At 31.6% G+C, this 19,238-nt stretch overlaps 2 protein-coding genes and 1 long non-coding RNA gene across 33 annotated transcripts; all 3 read left to right on the top strand.

The window, feature by feature from the left end:
* Positions 1-336: 336 nt before the first annotated feature.
* Positions 337-5,148, top strand: LOC125423227 (DNA mismatch repair protein MSH1, mitochondrial-like). Of its 4 annotated transcripts, none has more exons than XM_060815534.1 (9): positions 337-694; positions 1,476-1,540; positions 1,655-1,737; positions 2,374-2,483; positions 3,076-3,134; positions 3,504-3,571; positions 3,916-4,089; positions 4,309-4,545; positions 4,670-4,807. In XM_060815534.1, exons 3-9 carry the CDS (start codon positions 1,657-1,659, stop codon positions 4,676-4,678), a joined length of 738 nt encoding a protein of 245 aa, XP_060671517.1. In that variant the 5' UTR covers positions 337-694; positions 1,476-1,540; positions 1,655-1,656; the 3' UTR covers positions 4,679-4,807. The 4 variants fall into 4 exon arrangements, with proteins under 4 accessions (XP_060671517.1, XP_060671514.1, XP_060671513.1 ...); XM_060815531.1 differs by having other exon boundaries at positions 351-694; positions 1,655-1,733; positions 4,309-4,565; positions 4,670-5,148; XM_060815530.1 differs by having other exon boundaries at positions 351-694; positions 4,309-4,565; positions 4,670-5,148.
* A 2,730-nt stretch (positions 5,149-7,878) lies between these two features.
* LOC132803141 (uncharacterized) lies at positions 7,879-9,133 on the top strand. Its single transcript, XM_060815396.1, has 3 exons — positions 7,879-8,608; positions 8,696-8,745; positions 9,035-9,133. Exons 1-3 carry the CDS (start codon positions 7,879-7,881, stop codon positions 9,131-9,133), a joined length of 879 nt encoding a protein of 292 aa, XP_060671379.1.
* Positions 9,134-14,088: 4,955 nt separating this feature from the next.
* LOC107435369 (uncharacterized) lies at positions 14,089-18,886 on the top strand. Of its 28 annotated transcripts, XR_009638424.1 has the most exons (7): positions 14,089-14,672; positions 14,908-15,061; positions 15,876-16,004; positions 17,096-17,876; positions 18,174-18,237; positions 18,331-18,439; positions 18,583-18,886. It is a non-coding gene; the product is annotated as an uncharacterized LOC107435369 (long non-coding RNA). The 28 variants fall into 28 exon arrangements; XR_009638417.1 differs by having other exon boundaries at positions 14,091-14,672; positions 18,164-18,237; positions 18,331-18,886; XR_009638410.1 differs by having other exon boundaries at positions 14,092-14,672; positions 14,908-15,045; positions 15,898-16,004; positions 18,331-18,886.
* The last annotated feature ends 352 nt before the right edge of the window (positions 18,887-19,238 follow it).

The raw sequence follows: 19,238 nt of genomic DNA, 5'->3' as shown, positions 1-19,238 counted from the left end.
GGGAACTCCAACAGTATCAAAAAAAAAAAAAAATCAGAATTCACAGAACTCAGCGAAACGTTTCTTTTGAATTTGGCAAAAGCTGAAACGTTTCTTTTTCATTCTGTTTTTTTTTTTTTTTTTTTAATGAATTTTTTGACTTTTTTTCTTATTTCGAGCTTTTAGAAAAAATAAAAATATCAAAAAAATTTTGAAAAAGTATCAAATATTTTAAATCAAGCAGTCTATAATAAATATTTTTTATTTTTTTATTATAAAAGACTAAAATGGGTACACCAATAGTATATAAATAACAACAAAATGGGGTAAGTTAGAGATTCACAAAAAAAAAAATGAAATGAGACGAGACAAGGAAACCTGTTTCTCCCCTTCTTTTTCAAATATATTTCAATATTTTTGAAGAAAATATTAGTTTATTAATATCAAATATATATTTTTACTAATAAGTTTATACTTTGAAAAACCATAACAACATGTATAAATATAAATAAAATAAAATATATAAATATAATTATACATATATAGATAAATTTAAATAAAATAGAAACAATTCTGTAGTTTGGTTCAGTATTTAGTATGCAATAAATAATATATATTTCTCTTCGTTCTCTTCGATGGTTAATGCTTCACTGCATGCGATTTGCAGAATCTTCGACAAACTTTGGATGATCTGACCAGAAATGGGTACTCAGTGGTATGTGTAGCAGCACTTTTAGCGATGTTGTTCATTATCTTTTTATTTTTACACAAAAATAAAGATCAAAGTTTTGACGTACTTCGTGCAAGATTCCTTTTCCTTTTCTGACTGGCATATTTAACTAATGGAGCCCTTGTGTATTCTGCTCTTTACTTGATATCTATATTCATACTTTTACAAGTTGTAATTTTTAGTTTTCATGACTTTGATTGATTTGATGAATTAGGTTTTCTCATCTCTCATCTAATTTCTTGTTTCATTTTGCATAGTACAGTAATAATGGTTGAAAATTCTTGGTACATTGGTTGCTTAATCAAGTCAAAAAGCCTCCAATTGCATAAATTGATGAATCACTATCTTAGTATATTACATATTAAGATTCCAATAGCAATATATATATATATATATATATATGTATATTTTTTTGAAAAGTTGAATGACAATGGGAATATATATCTTCAAAATGGAGGTATGGACTATTCACCCTGTTTCTTAACAAATGAGATAATAAAGCTCTGTGGACTAAATGTGGTCTGCATTACATCTCTAGATCTCTATTTGTTACAGAATGAATATTCTGTAGTAATTACTCAACCACTAAGGGCCAAACATAGTGCTTGGATGATCGGATATTCTTGCTGAACATATTTTCTGGATGTTGTGGCCTTTTGATGGTTTGTTATACATCCATGGCTGAACTTGGACAACTTTTTGCTCTGCAATCTTACTATTTGTATTAACTCACTAGTTTATTGAATGCTTATTTTGGCCCTTGTAGTGCATAGTAGAAGAAGTTCAGGGTCCAACTCAAGCTCGCTCCTGCAAAAGTCGTTTTATATCTGGGTAGATGTTCCCTACATTTTTTAATTATAAAAATCTATATGCAGCACCTTCTGGATTTTAATGTTGTCTTAAATAAATGGTTTTTGTATCTGACTTTTGTTCTTAAATATGCAGGCATGCACATCCTGGTAGTCCTTACTTTGGACTTGCTGGTGTTGATCATGATCTTGACTTTCCAGAACCAATGCCTGTGGTTGGTATGGCTAGAACATGTCATTACAATAAAAAGTTGTTTTGGTAGATATCATGATGCATTTCTTATTATTGTCATCTGATTTTATTGTCCTTGATTGGTTAAGGCTATATATTAGTCTTTTCCTCTTACTTGCACCTAAAAACAGGTGCTTCTATTGTTATCTCTTTCTTAAGATTGTAGGTTTTTTTTTTTTTTCCCCTGCCAGTGGCATCATAGTCAAAGGCACAAAATCATTTCACATGAACTATTGCAGGCTCATAGTTCATAATAATATGTGCTGCTTTCAGGAATTTCAGGATCGGCAAGAGGGTATTGCATAAATTTAGTTCTCGAGACTATGAAAACATATTTGTCAGAAGATGGTTTGACTGAAGAGGCCTTAGTTACAAAGCTTCGTAGTTGTAGATATCATCATTTATTCCTTCATACATCTTTAAGGCACAATTCCTCGGTTTCGTACGAGCTTCTTAATATTTTATCCACATAATCTTTTCTTTCTTAGAAATGAGATTTTTCTCTAATTATTATTCCCCATGATGGTGCATGATGCACAATTACAGATACAAAAATGTGCACTTGTCTTTCTCCACATTTGATCTGCTTTTACAGTCTTATGGATTGGGAGGTTGTTTCACAGGCACTTGTCGCTTGGGAGAATTTGGTGAGGGAGGCCTGCTGTGGGGAGAATGTGTTTCTAGACATTATGAATGGTTTGAAGGCAATCCTGTCACTGAGCTTTTGTCTAAGGTTCATATTTCTCATGAATTTGTTTTTCTTGAAATTCTTTATGAAACCCCCTCACCACCAAAAAAAAAAAAAAAAAAAAAAAAACTGGATTGTAAGTATTTGCATGCCTTTAATGCATGATGCAATGGGAAAGGTGTGAATGCAATATTGATTTTTGTTGCATTTGTTTACCTATTGTATATATCTTTCTTGCCTATTATTTTTTAATGCTATTCTTTATTGGGGATTTCTGAGATTAAAGGATACCATGATATTTTCCGGCAACAGCAGTATCTTGAACATCATGCTTCTCTGAAATTGTACAGCATTGCTCTTGAATTTCCTATCATCCTTCATGATTTTTTTACATATATTTTTATTTTGATTATGCATTCGCACCAATTGCAAGAAGTCCTAGATTGTATTTTTATGTTTCTGCGTGCAGTCAATAAACTACCAGTTCAAATTCATACAGTCATGTTTTCATGCTGATATTATGATGACATTGTGTCTGTGTGGCAGGGTCCACGTGTTTATTTTTACTGTTTTATTTTTGCTTGTGAGTCTTGGATAGTTTTCTGTTCCTTAGATTTGTTATTTTATAATTTCTCAGGTATGTTAGAGATATTCTTCTCAACCCTCCTGCTTATGAAATTGCATCTACGATTCAAGGTGAGTTGTAAACTGGCTGGAAATTTCTTGATCCTTTAGTGATAGAAACTTATCAGAAAATCTTGATAAATAAATTAATATTAGTACGAAGTATGTGTAGTATTTGATAAATGCTCAATGTAATTAACCTTAGACGGAGACTGGGAATATGAACCACTGTCTGTGTGCTCTTAAAGTGACATTGTCCACATGATTAGAAACTATTAAACTTTTAAGTGTTCATGATATTTATTAACTGTGAGTCCGCTATTTGTATGACGACTTAACCTCTGATGTGTTTTGTAGAAGAAACTTTTCTGTTTATTCATCTCATCTTTTATATAGCTTTTTGGTGCTGACTAATTTTATTTTCTCTTTTCCTTAACACAGCAATGTGCAAACTTATGAGCAATGTCACCTGTTCAATTCCTGAGTTTACTTGTGTTTCATCTGCAAAGGTTGTTTTCCAACCTTGTGAATGAGTTAATGCATGGTAAAAAACATAAGTTTTTTCAATAAGAAAACTACAGAATACGACATAACTTTTAAATGCTTTTTGGCATACTTTCGATTACTTATCATATCAACTGTGGCCTTTTGCAACTGAATTGGTTCCATCATTGCTCTTGGAGTCTTGATGTTGGAAGATCCTTTTATTTTATATTTTCTTATTTTTTACCCCTCTTAGTACATGGTTGTTATACCTATTCCCTATTAGTATGGTATTATTTTTTACTAATGGTATCATAATCTGCATCACATATATATCCGTGTAATTCACAAGCTTTTGTATGTTGTGCAGCTTGTGAAGCTACTTGAACTGAGGGAGGCTAATCATATTGAGTTTTGTAGAATTAAAAATGTAGTCGATGAAATTGTACACATGAATAGAAATTCTGAGCTCGGAGAAATCCTGGAGTTGTTGATGGATCCTACATGGGTGGCAACTGGGTTAAAAATTGACTTTGAGACATTAGTAAGTGGTTGAATTTGTTACTTTTCACTTTTTTCGCCCATTTTCTGAGTGATTCAACTATTTCACATGTTTGACGTAACCTCTTCTACAATTTAGATTTCTCAAATCATACAGAAAATTGGAAAAACATGTGATATTTTATTTGGACATGAAATACTTAGAAAATTATATAGATATTTTTATATTCTTTGAACCCAACAGCATTCTACAATTTGGTAGGTTACTGAAGATTTCCTGCCTATCATTTCAAGAATAAAGGCCACGACTGCCCCACTTGGAGGCACAAAGGGAGAAATATTATATGCTCGGGAGCATGAAGCTGTTTGGTTTAAGGGAAAATGGTTTATGCCTTCTGTATGGGCGGGTACACCTGGGGAAGAACAGATTAGACATCTTAAACCAGCTATAGACTCAAAAGGTAGAAAGGTAGGAGAAGAGTGGTTTACTACAGCAAAGGTAGAGGACGCTTTAACAAGGTGTTTATTTTTCTTGACATGGAAGCTACTTTTCTTCTTCGTTTTAAGGTTTCTGTTTCTTTTAATGTTTGAATGTTGATAAAATTAGTTCTTTACTGTTTCAGGTACCATGAGGCGGGGGCCAAGGCAAAAGCCAAGGTCTTGGAATTGTTAAGGGGACTTTCTTCTGAATTACAAGCAAAAGTCAACATCCTAGTTTTTGCTTCCACGCTTCTAATTATTGCCAAGGCTTTATTTGCCCATGTGAGGTTGGAAACAAACAACTTCATTTATCTTTTTAGCATTACTTCTCAAATCTGTACAGAGTTTGATGTGGTCTTTCATGTTAAATTGTTGGTTTGACAAGTCAACATAGATACTCTGTCGGCAATATTATGTATTTGTTTACTCTAGGCAGTATTTTTCTTGGGAATCTTCTGTTTTTTTAAAAAAAAAAAAAAAAAAAATCCTTTTTTCCAGATGGGAGGGAGAAGGGAGTGGATTGAAGAATTTGATTGCTAAATGTGCTTTCTGTCTATTACACCTTTCTTTGTGACACTTGGATTTTGCAAATTGGTTACTAGAAGAAATGAAATGAGACGAGACAAGGAAACCTGTTTCTCCCCTTTTTTATCAAATATATTTGAATATTTTTTTAAAAAATATTAGTTTATTAATATCAAATATATATTTTTACTAATAAGTTTATACTTTGAAAAACCATAACAACATGTATAAATATAAATAAATATAAATAAAATAAAATATATAAATATAATTATACATATATAGATAAATTTAAATATACGGGGTTAGGAATACATTTTCTTAGTCCCACCTCGTTCCCATCCTGGATTTGTCTACCCTATAAGATTGAATCCTTATGGGGTTACCATCCTTACATGAGTACTTGAGTTTTTTTTTTTTTTTTTTTTTCTTTCAAATTGGAATGTACTGCAAAATAACTTGTGAGATAATTTAATTGTATTCATTTAAAAAAAAAATTAAAATTCTAAGGTAAATGAGTGTAGAATTTTTTAAACAAGTATTTCCATTTTTAACTTAAAAATCAACAAAAGTTATGATTTTAAAAAGTAAATAAAATTCATTGATATTTTGAATAATACATGATTTTTATACTTACAAAAAGTTTTAATTGAATACCTATTAATTTTTATAGATTTTTAAGATATTATTTAAAACCAATATTAAATACTTCTAAATTTTTGTGAAATCTTTAAGAATTTGAATTAGATACTACATAATTTTTCAATTCCATAAAAGTTTATAAAAATTAACTAAATCTCGATTAAATATACCCCTAAATTTAGCAACATTTAAATGTTATAGAATCGAAACAATCTTAAAAACAAAAAACAAAAAACAAGACACCTAAACTAAACTAAAAAGAAAACGTTTTTGTTTATACTAATTTTGGAATGGAAAAATAAATTGAAAATTAAGATTCTAATTAATTATTCAAACTTCTCTTTTATGAATATTAATTAATTATTCAACTTGATCCCCCTTTTCTAAGTACGAAAGCCAAGAAGATCCACTCCAAGAATTCACCTATTTCCTACAATTAGCTTTCCAAGATGTTCCGAATATCATATTCCATTGGATACTCCTTCTAGTTCTGTCCTGTTGAGCTTCTTAGCTCTTGAGAAAGCTTGGAATTAGATGGACTCTTCATGCGAATTTCGAATTGCTTTACTTTATTTACAATTCTTACTTGCCTGTGCTAATTTCCTACACCATGCATGAGCATGTTATGGGTCTAAAAAAAGATATTAAAAAAATATTTAGAGGTTAATATCTTTTTTTAATCTTGCAAATAATTAGAGGTTATTTTGTGGATAAGCAATAACAGAGAAACATTAACATAGATATATATATATATATGTATATATAAACTTAAATATGTACAAATATTTTCTTCATGAAAAATCGTCCAGTGTACTTAAACAAATTTTACCAGCTAAAACATTTGAAACATGTCTCAACATTATGCGTTCATAGTAATTCCATTGACATCTACAGAAAAAAAAAATACAAAAAAAAAAAAAAAAAATACAAAAACGAAAATCATTAACATCAGAAAAGCTTATTCCTACTACTACTAATAATAATAATAATTTATCAGATACTAGAAGTCTGGAACAGTTTCATTCAATAAATATCACAATCACATGAAAAATGAAAAATTTAAAAGAAAATCAGATTTATAACAAGAAAAATGTCTACATACTTACCTGGATGTACAGCTTATTTAATCTCCTTGTCGGCAACTGTAAACCAACCAGATAATGAAAATACAGATATAATTCTTTTTCCATATATATATATATATATATATATATAGAGAGAGAGAGAGAGAGAGAGAGAGAGAGAGTTTATAACTTGCCTTCCTACTAGTGGGGAGATATTGGATAATAAGCGTGGGCAATAAGAAATACATTCTCAACATTCATGTAGAGCACTGCTATTATCAACTTCATATATTTATACCTTGGAATTAAGAAAGAAAGAGCAGCTAAAATCTCATGAAAAAGGTTGAAGTAATCGATTAGGAAAGAGCTAGTTTACAGCAATCCATCTGTGCAACAAAAATAGAGAGGATTAATTTCAAGCTAATTGAGTGTTAAAAATTATATTAATAGACCGGTCAATAGGAGTATCTATTGTTTGTTATCCAAATAATTGTAAAAGACTTGGTCAATAGGAGATCTATTACTTTGTCTATGTTTTAGGAGTCTATTGTGGCATGTTTAAGGAGTTTGTTATGACTAGGAGTGGTCAGTCTACGTTTAAAGCTAGTAGTGGTTTGTTGGTTTTTCTTTGCTTATGTATTGCCTATTTAAAGGCCTTTAGTTTAATCAATTTATGTAAGAGGTTTTATCTTTCATGTGTCTCTTATTTCTTTCTATTATTTTTATTTAAAAGCTTGTATCAGTGGTATCAGAGCCAGTATGGTGAGTTGGAGAGTTTCAATAGTGAAAGCTTTACTTGTCCATATCACACTTATTTCTTTGTTTATCGTAGCAGTGATAAATGGCCTCTGAAAATTTTGTACAACCATCAATTCCTCATTTTGATGGTCATTATGATCATTGGAGCATGTTGATGGAAAATTTCTTTAGATCCAAAGAATACTGACAGGTGGTTGATTCTGGTGTACCTAAACCAGTAGCTGGTATTGTTCTAGTAGAGGCAAAAAAGACAGAGTTGAAGGCCTAAAGCTAAAGGATTTGAAGGTAAAAAATGACTTATTTCAAGCAATTGATCATGCTATCTTGGAGACAATTCTTAGCAAAGATACTTCCAAGCAAATATGGGATTTAATGAAGAAAAAATATCAAGGTTCATCAAGAGTGAAACACAACTTCAAGCTTTGATAAAGGACTTTGAAACTCTACAAATTAAGAATGGTGAATCTGTAACTAGTTATTGCTCAAAGACTATGGGAATAGCAAACAATATGAGATTCCATGGTGAAAAAATGGAAGATGTGGCTATTGTTGAAAAGATCCTGCGTCCATTAGCCCTAAGGTGTGATTATATTGTTTGCTCAATTGAAGAATCTAAGGATATTGATACACTTTCACTTGATGAACTGCAAAGTTCTTTATTAGTTCATAAACAGAAGATAAATCGTAGCACAACCATAGATGAGCAAGCTTTAAAGGCTTCTACTTATGCTCAATCCTCTAACTCAAGAGGATGGGGTAGAGGTAGAGGTAAAGGAAAGGGAGGCCAAAGCAACAGAGATGGAAGCAGGCAATATTCAGAAGCTACTGATGATCAATTAGTTGTTTATGGAAGAGGCAGAGGACATGAATTTGAAAAATCCAAGATAGAGTGTTACAAGTGCCATAAGTTTGGTCATCATTGTTCGGAGTGTTATACAAAATTGCCAGCTGATACAGAAAAGAGGGAGAAGTCAAATTTTGCAGAAAATGAAGAAACAAAAGAAACATTATTGATGGCCAATCATGTTAAGAAGAAGTTTGAACCAGATGTTTGGTACGCAGATACAAGCTGTAGTAACCACATGTGTGGAAGTAAGTCTTCTTTTTCTTCATTAAATGAAAATTTCCACACTACTGTAAGTTTTGGTTATTGTTCTACTGTGAATGTTATGGAAACAGGAGACATTAAGATAAAGACCAAAAACGGTTTTGAAGAAATTATTTCTCAAGTATTCTATCTTCCTAATTTGAAAATTAATTTGTTAAGTGCTGGCCAGTTACAAGAAAAGGGTTATGTAATAACTCTAAATAAAGGTACTTGTGAAATATATGATCTTTCCAGAAGGACTATTTTTGTTGTTCATATGAGTCAAAACAGGTTGTTTCCACTGCGAATCAAAAATCTACAAATTTGCTTAATGGCTAAAGAGAAAGATTCATCCTGGCTTTGGCATTTTCGTTATGGTCATTTGAGCTTTGGTGGATTAAAAACTATCTAACAAAAGCATATGGTTACAGGTCTTCCTCAAATCACGAATCCCGACCAAATTTGTGAGGATTGTGTTGTTAGCAAACAACACAGAAACTCATTCCCTCAAGGAAAATCATGGAGAGTAAAGAATATATTGGAGATAGTTCAATCTGATATTTGCCGGCCCATCAAATGGAGATAAAAAAAAATATTTAATCACTTTTATTGATGATTAAAGTCAAAAAACTTGGGTATATTTTTTGCACAAAAATCAGAAGCTTTTAGTGCATTTAAAAGCTTTAAGGCACATGTTGAAAAGGAAGCAGGAAAAGCCATTAAAACTTTTCATACTAATCGTGGTGGTGAATACTCATCAACAGAATTCGAAAGTTTTTGTGCTAAGCAAGGTATTCAAAAACAACTCACAGCCACATATACACCTCAACAAAATGGTGTATCGGAACGGAAAAACAGAACCATCCTCAACATGGTGAGAATCTTGTTGATTAAAAGGAACATTTCGAAGAATTTTTTGCTTGAAGCAGTAAATTGGAGTGTTCATGTATTAAACAGAAGTCCTACTTTTTTTTGTTAAAAACATGACACCGGAGGAAGCTTGGAGTGGGCGAAAACCAGATGTAGATCACCTTCGAATATTTGATTGCATTGCATTTGCACATGTTCCAAATGAGAAAAGGAAGAAGCTTGATGATAAAGGTGAAAAATGTGTTTTTATCGGGGTAAGTGAAGCATCCAAAGCATATAAATTGTTCAATCCACTCACGAGGAAGATAATTATCAGCAGAGATGTGATTTTTGATCAGGAAAATACATGGAATTGGAATGAAACTAATTCAACGCAGCAGCAGATTCCAATTACCTTTGATGAAGCTGAAGATATGAATGGACAGCAAATGCAATCTGTTGAAACAGAAATGGGTTTGATCAGCAGCTACAATCTTCTAGTGAACATGAGACAACAAATGCTATAATATGTGATCAGCCACGCCAAAGAAAGAGACCAGCCTAGATGATAGATTATGTAAATGGAGATGACCTATCTGATGATGATTCAATTGCTCATTTTGTTTTATTTGCAGATTGTGATCCTGTCACTTTCAAAGAAGCTGTCAAAGATAAAAATGGCAGAAAGCCATGGATGAGAAAACTAGATAAATTGAGAAACACAAGACATGGGAGTTGTGCAATCTTCCAAAAGGTCAAAAATCCATTGGTGTCAAATGGGTTTGTAAAACTAAGCTCAACAAAGATGGTGAAATTGACAGGTTCATAGCCAGGCTTGTTGCTAAAGGCTATAAGCAAGAATATGATGTTGACTACAAGGAGGTGTTTGCCCCAGTTGCAAGGCTTGATACTATTAGGATGGTGCTATCTATCGCTGCTCAGAATTCTTGGCCTGTCTACCAACTGGACGTGAAGTCAGCATTTTTGCATGGAGCATTGGAAGATGAAGTATATATTGATCAACCTCCTGGATTTGAGAAGCAATGACATGAAAATCAGGTATAACGATTAAAGAAAGCATTATACGAACTGAAACAAGCTCCTAGAGCTTGGTACAGTCATATAAATGCTTATTTTGATAAAGATGGTTTTCTTAGATGTCCTTATGAACACACACTTTATACAAAATTTGGAGATGATGAAAAGATGCTGATTGTGTGTTTATATGTTGATGATCTTATTTATACAGGTAATGATAGAGATATGTTTGATGATTTTAAGAAATGTATGATGAATGAATTCGAAATGACAGATTTGGGATTGATGCGTTACTTTCTTTGCATCGAAGTGGTGCAATCATCTGTTGGTGTCTTTATTTCACAGAAAAAATATACTCTGGAAATTTTAGACAGATTCAATATGAAGGATTAGAATTCAGTCTCGACTCCCACTAAACTTGGTCTAAAGCTTACAAGGAAGGGAACAAGTAGACTGATTGATGCTACTCTTTAAAAGCAAATTGTTGGAAGTCTTATGTATTTGACATCAACAAGACCAGATATTATGTATGCTGTGAGCTTAATTAGCAAATACATGGAGAATCCACCTCAAGCTCCTCTTTTGGTAGCAAAGAGGATTTTTTGCTATTTAAAAGGTACAATAGATTTTGGAATTTTATATAAATATGGTGGAAAGACGAGATTGACAGGTTTTTCAGATTGTGGTTATGCTGGAGACTTAGATGATTGAAAAAGTACATCTGGTTTTGTTTTTATGCTGAATTCTGAAGCTGTTACATGGTCATCCAAGAAGCAACCAATAGTGACTTTGCCAACTACTGAAGCAGAATTTGTCCCAGCAGCATCAAGTTCATGTCAAGCTATTTGGTTGCGAAGAATACTAAAAGCTTTACACAACCAACAGCAAGGTCCAACTTTAATTTATTGTGATAATGTTTCTGCAATCAAGCTTTCTAAAAAGCCCATATTGCATGGAAGGAGTAAACATATTGCTGTGAGGTATCACTTCTTGCGCGATTTATGTAAGGATGATGTTATTAATTTGGTGTTCTGTAAAAGTGAAGATCAGGTTGCAGATATTTTGACCAAGCCTCTCAAGTCTGCTGTTTTTAGGAAGTTTAGAAACATGCTTCGAGTTTGTTCTTTGAAGGATGCTGTTTAAAGAATGGAGTACTGCAGAATATTAAATGTTGTTTTCCTAAACTGATTTCTGGAGATATCAGTTTAAGGGAGGGTGTTAAAAATTATGTTAATGGACCGGTCAATAGGAGTATCCATTGTTTGTTATCCAAATAATTGTAAAAGACTTGGTCAATAGGAGATCTACTACTTTGTCTATGTTTTAGGAGTTTGTTGTGGCATGTTTTAAGAGTCTGTTATGGCTAGGAGTGGTCAGTCCACGTTTAAAGTTAGTAGTGGTTTATTATGGCAAGAGTAGTCAGTCCACGTTTAAAGCTAGTAGCGGTTTGTAGCTTTTTCTTTGTTTGTGTATTACCTATTTAAAGGCCTTTAGTTTAATCAATTTATGTAAGAGGTTTTATCTTTTATGTGTCTTGTATTTCTTTCTATTATTTTTATTTAAAAGCTTGTATCATTGAGATTGCCAAAAAAGGAATACTACTACCAATATAGAAGTCAAACTTTATTCCCATATACGAATATAGAAGTCAAACTTTATTCCCATATATACATATAAATATTATACATATACGGAGAGAGAGAGAGAGAGAGAGAGAGAGAGAGAGAGAGAGAGAGAGAGAAGCTTAGCTACGTATAGGTTGCAAGATTCATCGATGGAGTCCTTGAGATCAAGAAATCTGGCTCTTCCCACTCCATGAATGCAAGAATTTATAGGTAATACAATTTTCTTTATCATTATTTTAATTTGGCAACACGATTTATTTGTTATCTTTCTTTTAATTTGATGATCAAGGTTGTCTTAAATATTTTTTGAAGTTTTTTTTTCGAATAAAAAATATTTTTTTTTTCCACAAACAATATATATTCTGGTTTATAAGATTATATAGGGAAAAGAAATTTATATATATATATATATATATATTCCGGTTTTACCATTTTTTTTAGGACGTAAATAGTTTGTTTCGTTTTGATTATGCTTTTAGGATGTGCTATATCTTGAATTATTATTTTTTTTTTCTGAGCAAATATATCTGAACATAATTTTGAGTGTATGTCCACCAAGTTCGATTAAATATACTTCCAGAAATTTTTTTTCCTTTTTTAAATTTATGCTTTTTTTTTTTTTTTTTTTGAAGTTTATGTATTACATCTATGTGTCTTGGTGTTTCCCTGTTGTTGCTTATCCAAAAAATTCATCGAGTAATTTAACCTTTAATGATTTGCGAGATAAAAAAAATTGTAATAATAATATGGCTTCAGTTTTTCTGTATGTTTCTTTCTAATTATTATTTTTCTTGGACTAGCTTAGTAAATTCCCCACTCAGCATAAGACATTAAAAACAAGACTTCAAGTGGATACAAAACTCTTTCCCCTGCAAATATATAGTTATTTTTCTTTTGCATGAAGTAATATATCCATTGAAATTAATGTTTCCAGAAATAATATATATACATATCTTTTTGGTTCATAATATTTTAAGTTTTAACTATTTTATCATGAAGATCAAATATATGTCATGTTGCTTTTTTATGGTATTGATGAAATATTGATCGGCAATGCAATATTTTATCTTTACCATCTTAATTATCCAATATTTTGATTTTTATAGATAATAACATGTGAATGAATTATTTGATGCAACTTTCTTTAACAAAAATAATATGTGAATGAACTCTTTGATGCATGCAGCTTCCGATTGTTTGTTAATTTGTAGGTTATTCATGTTTGTTTTATCTTTGAAGCTAGCAGATGCTAATTATTTTTGTTGGTATTAGATACTAGCAAAGTAACTAGGCAGACTTTCTAATTTTTTTATTATAGCCTTGTTGAAAAAACTTGATAAATTGTTCTTAGTCTGAGTAATTATCCGAATCCAATTAAGTATTATGATCCTTGCTACGTGTTTGTTTCTACATTTGGAAAGCAAGAAAAAATAAATAAATAAACAAACAAACACAATCATATAATAATCAACTTGGAAAGCAGGGGAAAACAAAACAAAACAAAAAAAAAAAGCAAAAAAAAAAAAAAAAAAAAAGAACTAGATCTAGAGAGAAAAAAAGAGAAAATTCTACTAATGAAATCTGATCTTTTATTAATTCTATATCCCAGGAGTACAGAGACAGAGCTTTTATAAAAAAAAAAAATTAATAATAATAATAAAACTGGACGCTTCCAACTTCTAACAAAACTGGTTAGAAATAGTTAATTATAAGTGTTAAATAAGCATTTAGTTACTGTTTATATTTATTCTTTAACAGTTTTATCATTTTAATTTTTTCGTCAAGAGAAAAATATTAATTTGCATGCCTATAATTTAGTTTTATAATTAAACATTTTTGGTATTTTGTTTGTATGTGAGCTGCAACAGTTAGCAAATAGCTCACTTTCATGAGTTTTTGAAATTTGTAATCTCTTACTATAAAAGTTTCCTTCGGATGAAATGATGAAATGAAGGCCCCGCAGGCCAAGACATCGGGTTTCGTTTACTTCCTTTCCTTTTCTTTTTTTTTTTTTTTAATCTGAAATTTAACTGAAAATATGTCGTTAAAAGAAGCAGGAAGATTTGAGTTTATATAGCTTAATTAAAACTGAAAAATTAACATAATGACACTAGCATCCATACTTAATCCAACAACTACAATTTATATATATATATATATATATGTATATATTCAATTAGAATGAAGCTCATAAACGGCTGGTTAATTACAACTGGGTTAAATCATGCATCTTGATAAAAGATTATTGGGGAATTTGGCCCAATACCCCTCTTTTAGAGGGGTTAATGAAATATACCCCTTTCATTTCAAATGTTTTTGTTTTACCTTTTTATTTTTCAATATACCCAAATTACTCTTTTGAAAAGTGCCATGGACGGAGCACGAAGAAAAGAGGAAGAGAAAGTGAGAGAAAATGGGCAAAGCAGCTACTGGAGAGTGCTTCAGGAGGACGGACGAGTGGAGGAAGCACCCTAGGCTCACCAATCAGCTCCGCCACGCCTTTCCTGGTTTTGGCCTCAGAGTCGCCGCCTTAGGCGTCTACCTAGACGGTGAGCAGGTCTACAACAAACTCCTTGCTCCTTCCGCCTCCTCTTCTTCTTCTTCTTCTCATCACTCTTCCCATTCCTTTGTTTCTCACTGACTCACTAAGACAACTAAAACAACAACCTCATCCAATTTTCATTTTGTTTTCACAATTTTTTATTTTTTATTTTGTTGGTTTCTTTCCCATTTGGATCCTAAATAGAATTCGAAGCGGTTATTAAAATTTTCCTTTTTCCACATTTTCTCAGCAACCAAACGTACCATCTAAAGATTGAATTCATCAAAACCATCATCGATTTTTGGTGCAAACTTTGAATTCGAATCTTCGAGACCGAAAATGATGCTGAATCTTGGAAAATCTCTCACTGGGCAATGAGTTACAGAAGGTAATCTTTATATTTGGTAAGATTTGCATTTCAAGCAGTTTTTTTAGTTTATATATTTTTTGTGATCAAAGTTCAATAGTCAACCAGTCATCGCCTTTCATGTTTAATGCTGTATATATATATATATATATATAAATATATTCTGAATTTGCTGAAACTATTGCAGTTGTATCTTATTGGTTTTCTTTGCATTTGAATTTATGGTTTGCTTCAGTGAATTTCGATGAAAATAATCTTTTCTGTTACACAATGTATGAGCTTGGACTTTACAATTTGGCCAATACTTAAATCTTGGTTAATTAATAACCCATAAGCAGGTAAAAAATGCATCTATGAATTGCTTTGTCGGATAGTCTATTCTATGAATTTACATGACATCCATCAGTAATTTTTAACAATTGAGACTAATCTGGGCTTAAGAATTATTAAACATTATGTTTAATTTCTGGTTTTGGAAGATAATTGTTTTCACTAGATGTTAGGGATAAGAAGCACCCAGTTATCTTAGACTTCTTAGTGCGATAAGGACCACTAAGGATATGGTTTCTATGAGCATTGTCACACAAAGCAAGGTCATCCCAATTACATGATAAAGTCTTGCGTCAGCTTCTGACATTTCCCTTATCCCTTTTGTTTCTTCCTCCAAAACATGGTCTTCTTCATTCAAAAAAAAGGATTAAACAATGCCTTTGTTTGTTACCATGAAATGTTAATATTAAATTTATGATAAATTTTGCTATATATAATTATATAATCTGGCTTTTGGTTGTAGTTTTTCCTGTTATTTTAAATCCCTTTTCATTGGTTCACCCAATTCCATTCTTTGTTAGTTTTAAAAGGCAATGTACCCAGGTGGTTATACTACAGAAGTTACAAGCTTATCTCCAAAAGCAACAAAAAAGGATATTTATGATTTTTTTCACTTATTGTGATGTAACTGAGGATGTTGAAATCATCAGGTAGAGTCCTTATGCACAACTTCTAATTACTAATTATGATTCCTTTTCCTTGAGTGAAATCTGCAAAATGATGGTTTGGTCGTTGATTATATATGAATTTATTGTTCATAAACTCATCAAATTGTTTGGATGTTATTTGGTTTGAAAGTGGTCAAAAGATAAGAATTTTTTCTGGAATTTATATTACAATTATTTAATTTCTTTTTTTTCTTTTGTCATTTTAAATATCCATATGTCAATTAGTCCATTTGAGTGTCTTGTAAAAGCTAATTTATTCCATAAGACCCCTGCTTTAATGGATTTCTAAAGGTATATGTGGAGAATATAAAATATTTTTCTATATGTGGAGAATATAAGATATTTTTCTTTCCATCATTTGGTCAAGAGGCTAAAGCTAATATTACTGAGAAGTTCATATTCTAAAATGAGATTGAAATGTAAACATAATAGAAATTTTAACTTTTTCATGAAAGCATGTTAGGAATTGTCTTCTCTTTCTTTATCCTTTTTTTTTTCAATAAAATTCAAACTCCAAGCATGGCAATAAGTTGGGAAATTGTTTCATTATTCAATATTAATGTGATGGTTAATAATGCTCCGAACGAACAATAACTTCCTCAAGACGGTTTATTTCCACATGTAATTATCAATGTCAGACTAAGAAGACAAGATCAAAATTTGAATCTTATCTGTATAAAAGCTGAAACTTCATGGAGAAATTTCCAAATTATCATTGCTTTCCTTTGCCACCTTTGCCCAAAAAAAAAAAAAGGCACACTTGAATGCCTTCTATTATATAGATTCTACAATTTTATGTCCTCATAAATTACATGCTGTAGAAACGATTCCAGATTATGATCCATATAGAGAGGTAACTATCCATCCAGTGCCATATTTCCTTTGAAATTCTTATTAACACAAAAGGGTCCTCTCTGTCCCAATATAATTTTAGAAGACCTTTTATTTGTTTGTTTCTCTTTACAGGTTAGATTCAATTGAGTGGTTATTTTTAGCCTTTTCTAACTTGCTACTCTGCACATGTGCATAAATTGTATGTTGGTATAATTGAGTTATTGGTTTGCTGGAAATAGGTCTGGTGAGTATGCCTATACTGTATATGTGACATTCAAAGATGCTTAGGCTCTAGAAACCACTGTCTTACTTAGTATACCTTGTTGTTTACACTCATCTAAAATGAGTACTCATCTACATGAGCTAAGAAAATAAAATTGTGAGGGTATAACTGAACAGTCAATCCCCTTGCCTTTCCTCTCATTCATTTTTGTACAATGGAGTAGAAAATAAACAAAGAAATTTTGGTTTTTTAGTTCTAGTCTATTTTCCACTTTTTCTTCTTCTTCTTCTTCTTTTTTTCATGTTCTTTTACACCAGTGCTTGCAAATGAAATCCATTTATTGATGACTGATGATTTATGGATTTCTCATAGTAATCCCACTTCAAAGGTTTCGAGCCTATAGTATAACAAAGTTTAGTTTTCATTAGGTGTCAATATTCCCCTTGAATTGAATTGTTGAACTGTTAAGTATTTTTAACATCAACTCTTTAATTTGACGAGATTGCTATTGATTGGAGATATGGTGGATCAATTGATTTGCTTTCTCTTTCCTTAATTCCTTGTAATGATATGCCGGGGTGCAACCATTGCAGATCAGCGAGTATGCATAACACATTAGGGAATATAAACGGATGAAGATGATAGTTGGAATAGTAGTCCATGGAACCATAAGGGCAATAGTGGTTCATTGGTAACAAATCAATAGAAATAATTTCCATTGGATGGGAAAGATGGGTGCATCACTTCACAAGTCTTCGAGAGGACAGGCAATAGGGTTAAAACCTCCATACCTTATGGTAAAATCTGTTTTCAATATCCTTTTATTCTGCTTTTATCTTGTGTATACACTTATTTATATTGTGAAAATTAGACACTGACTTTTGTAGCTTGAGCATGTTTCATTCTAATATAAAGAGAAGTCTACCTCTTATTTCTTACATGTACTTTTCTATTATTTTCTGTTTCTCTTGATTATTTATTAGCATGCATTTCTTCCTCCATATTCGAAGTACAATTTGTTTGTACTTTATGTCTTGTGTCCACTGTCTTCTTAGTGTTTACTCATTGAAATTTATCTTTTAAGCATATCTTAGTTATGCAGCCCTTGTTTGGGATGTTTGGATATGGAGGACCTATTGCATCTATGCATCTAGGAAGGTATGAGTTGCACCTTCACTTGTGTCCTCATTCTGATTGAATATTCCTAAATGTTTAGTTTTACTTTTTTTTCATTCCACTGTCTTGTCGTAGGCATGCGCTTGTTTCTTCGAAGACAAAGAATTCCAAGAAAGTATAAATGTTACATCTTGAGAGAGAAGCCTTACTCGGTAGTTCTGACAGTGAACATACTTGGATGATAGTTACGTTGCATACCAGTTTCTTGATCTGTCAGAGGGCCATATTTTTTAATGCTTTTATCTGATTTCTCTTACATCTTTGCAATAGAACCACCCAACGGTTTTCAATCTCTTGTACTAATGGACAACTTCATTTCCATTTTAGACTGATGATGGTATCAAAAATCCCTCAGAAGCTGAAATTAGGGACACACCCCACGGATAACTACTCTGTTTCTATTATTTTATACTTTTGGCATGGTCAAATTGAGACAGTATGTGTATCAAATAAATTTATTAAGATGTATACTTTTGTAGGAGCTGTAATATTCTCTAGTTTTTATTCATAAAACACTTGTACAATTTCCTCTTGCTAATTCAGATTTTGTTTTTAGTTTTTGTACATGATTCTCGTGTCAATATGATGTGTAAGGATCCAATTTCATTATTAAATTCTCCATATTATTTGATATGTGGAAAAGCAATAAATAAGAAGGATGATAATTTAAATGGATGGTAATTGAGTTCTCAAATATTGGCTCTCTAGTTTCTGACCATTAGAACTTGTTTGAATGGTATGCATTGAAATGTAGTTAGTTTTAGATTGTAAAATGTGATTCCCAACTTGCAAGCTTCTTCCAATCACTTTTACATGAACGGCTCCATGGTAGTATGTCCAAACGAGAGTTGTTAGGAGGGAATTAATTGTGCACTTGTGGAAACTATTTAAATAAATGGATATGAAAGTGTAAAATAAATGTAACAGTTTCCCATTTCTCATCTACTCTCATTTCTCATTAACTATCGAATAAAGTGGAAAAT

The sequence above is a fragment of the Ziziphus jujuba genome, chromosome 3, assembly GCF_031755915.1.
Source record: "Ziziphus jujuba cultivar Dongzao chromosome 3, ASM3175591v1".
Taxonomy (NCBI): Eukaryota; Viridiplantae; Streptophyta; class Magnoliopsida; order Rosales; family Rhamnaceae; genus Ziziphus; species Ziziphus jujuba.
Note: the sequence above shows the minus strand (reverse complement) of the source record. Positions and strands in the feature narration are given on the sequence as shown.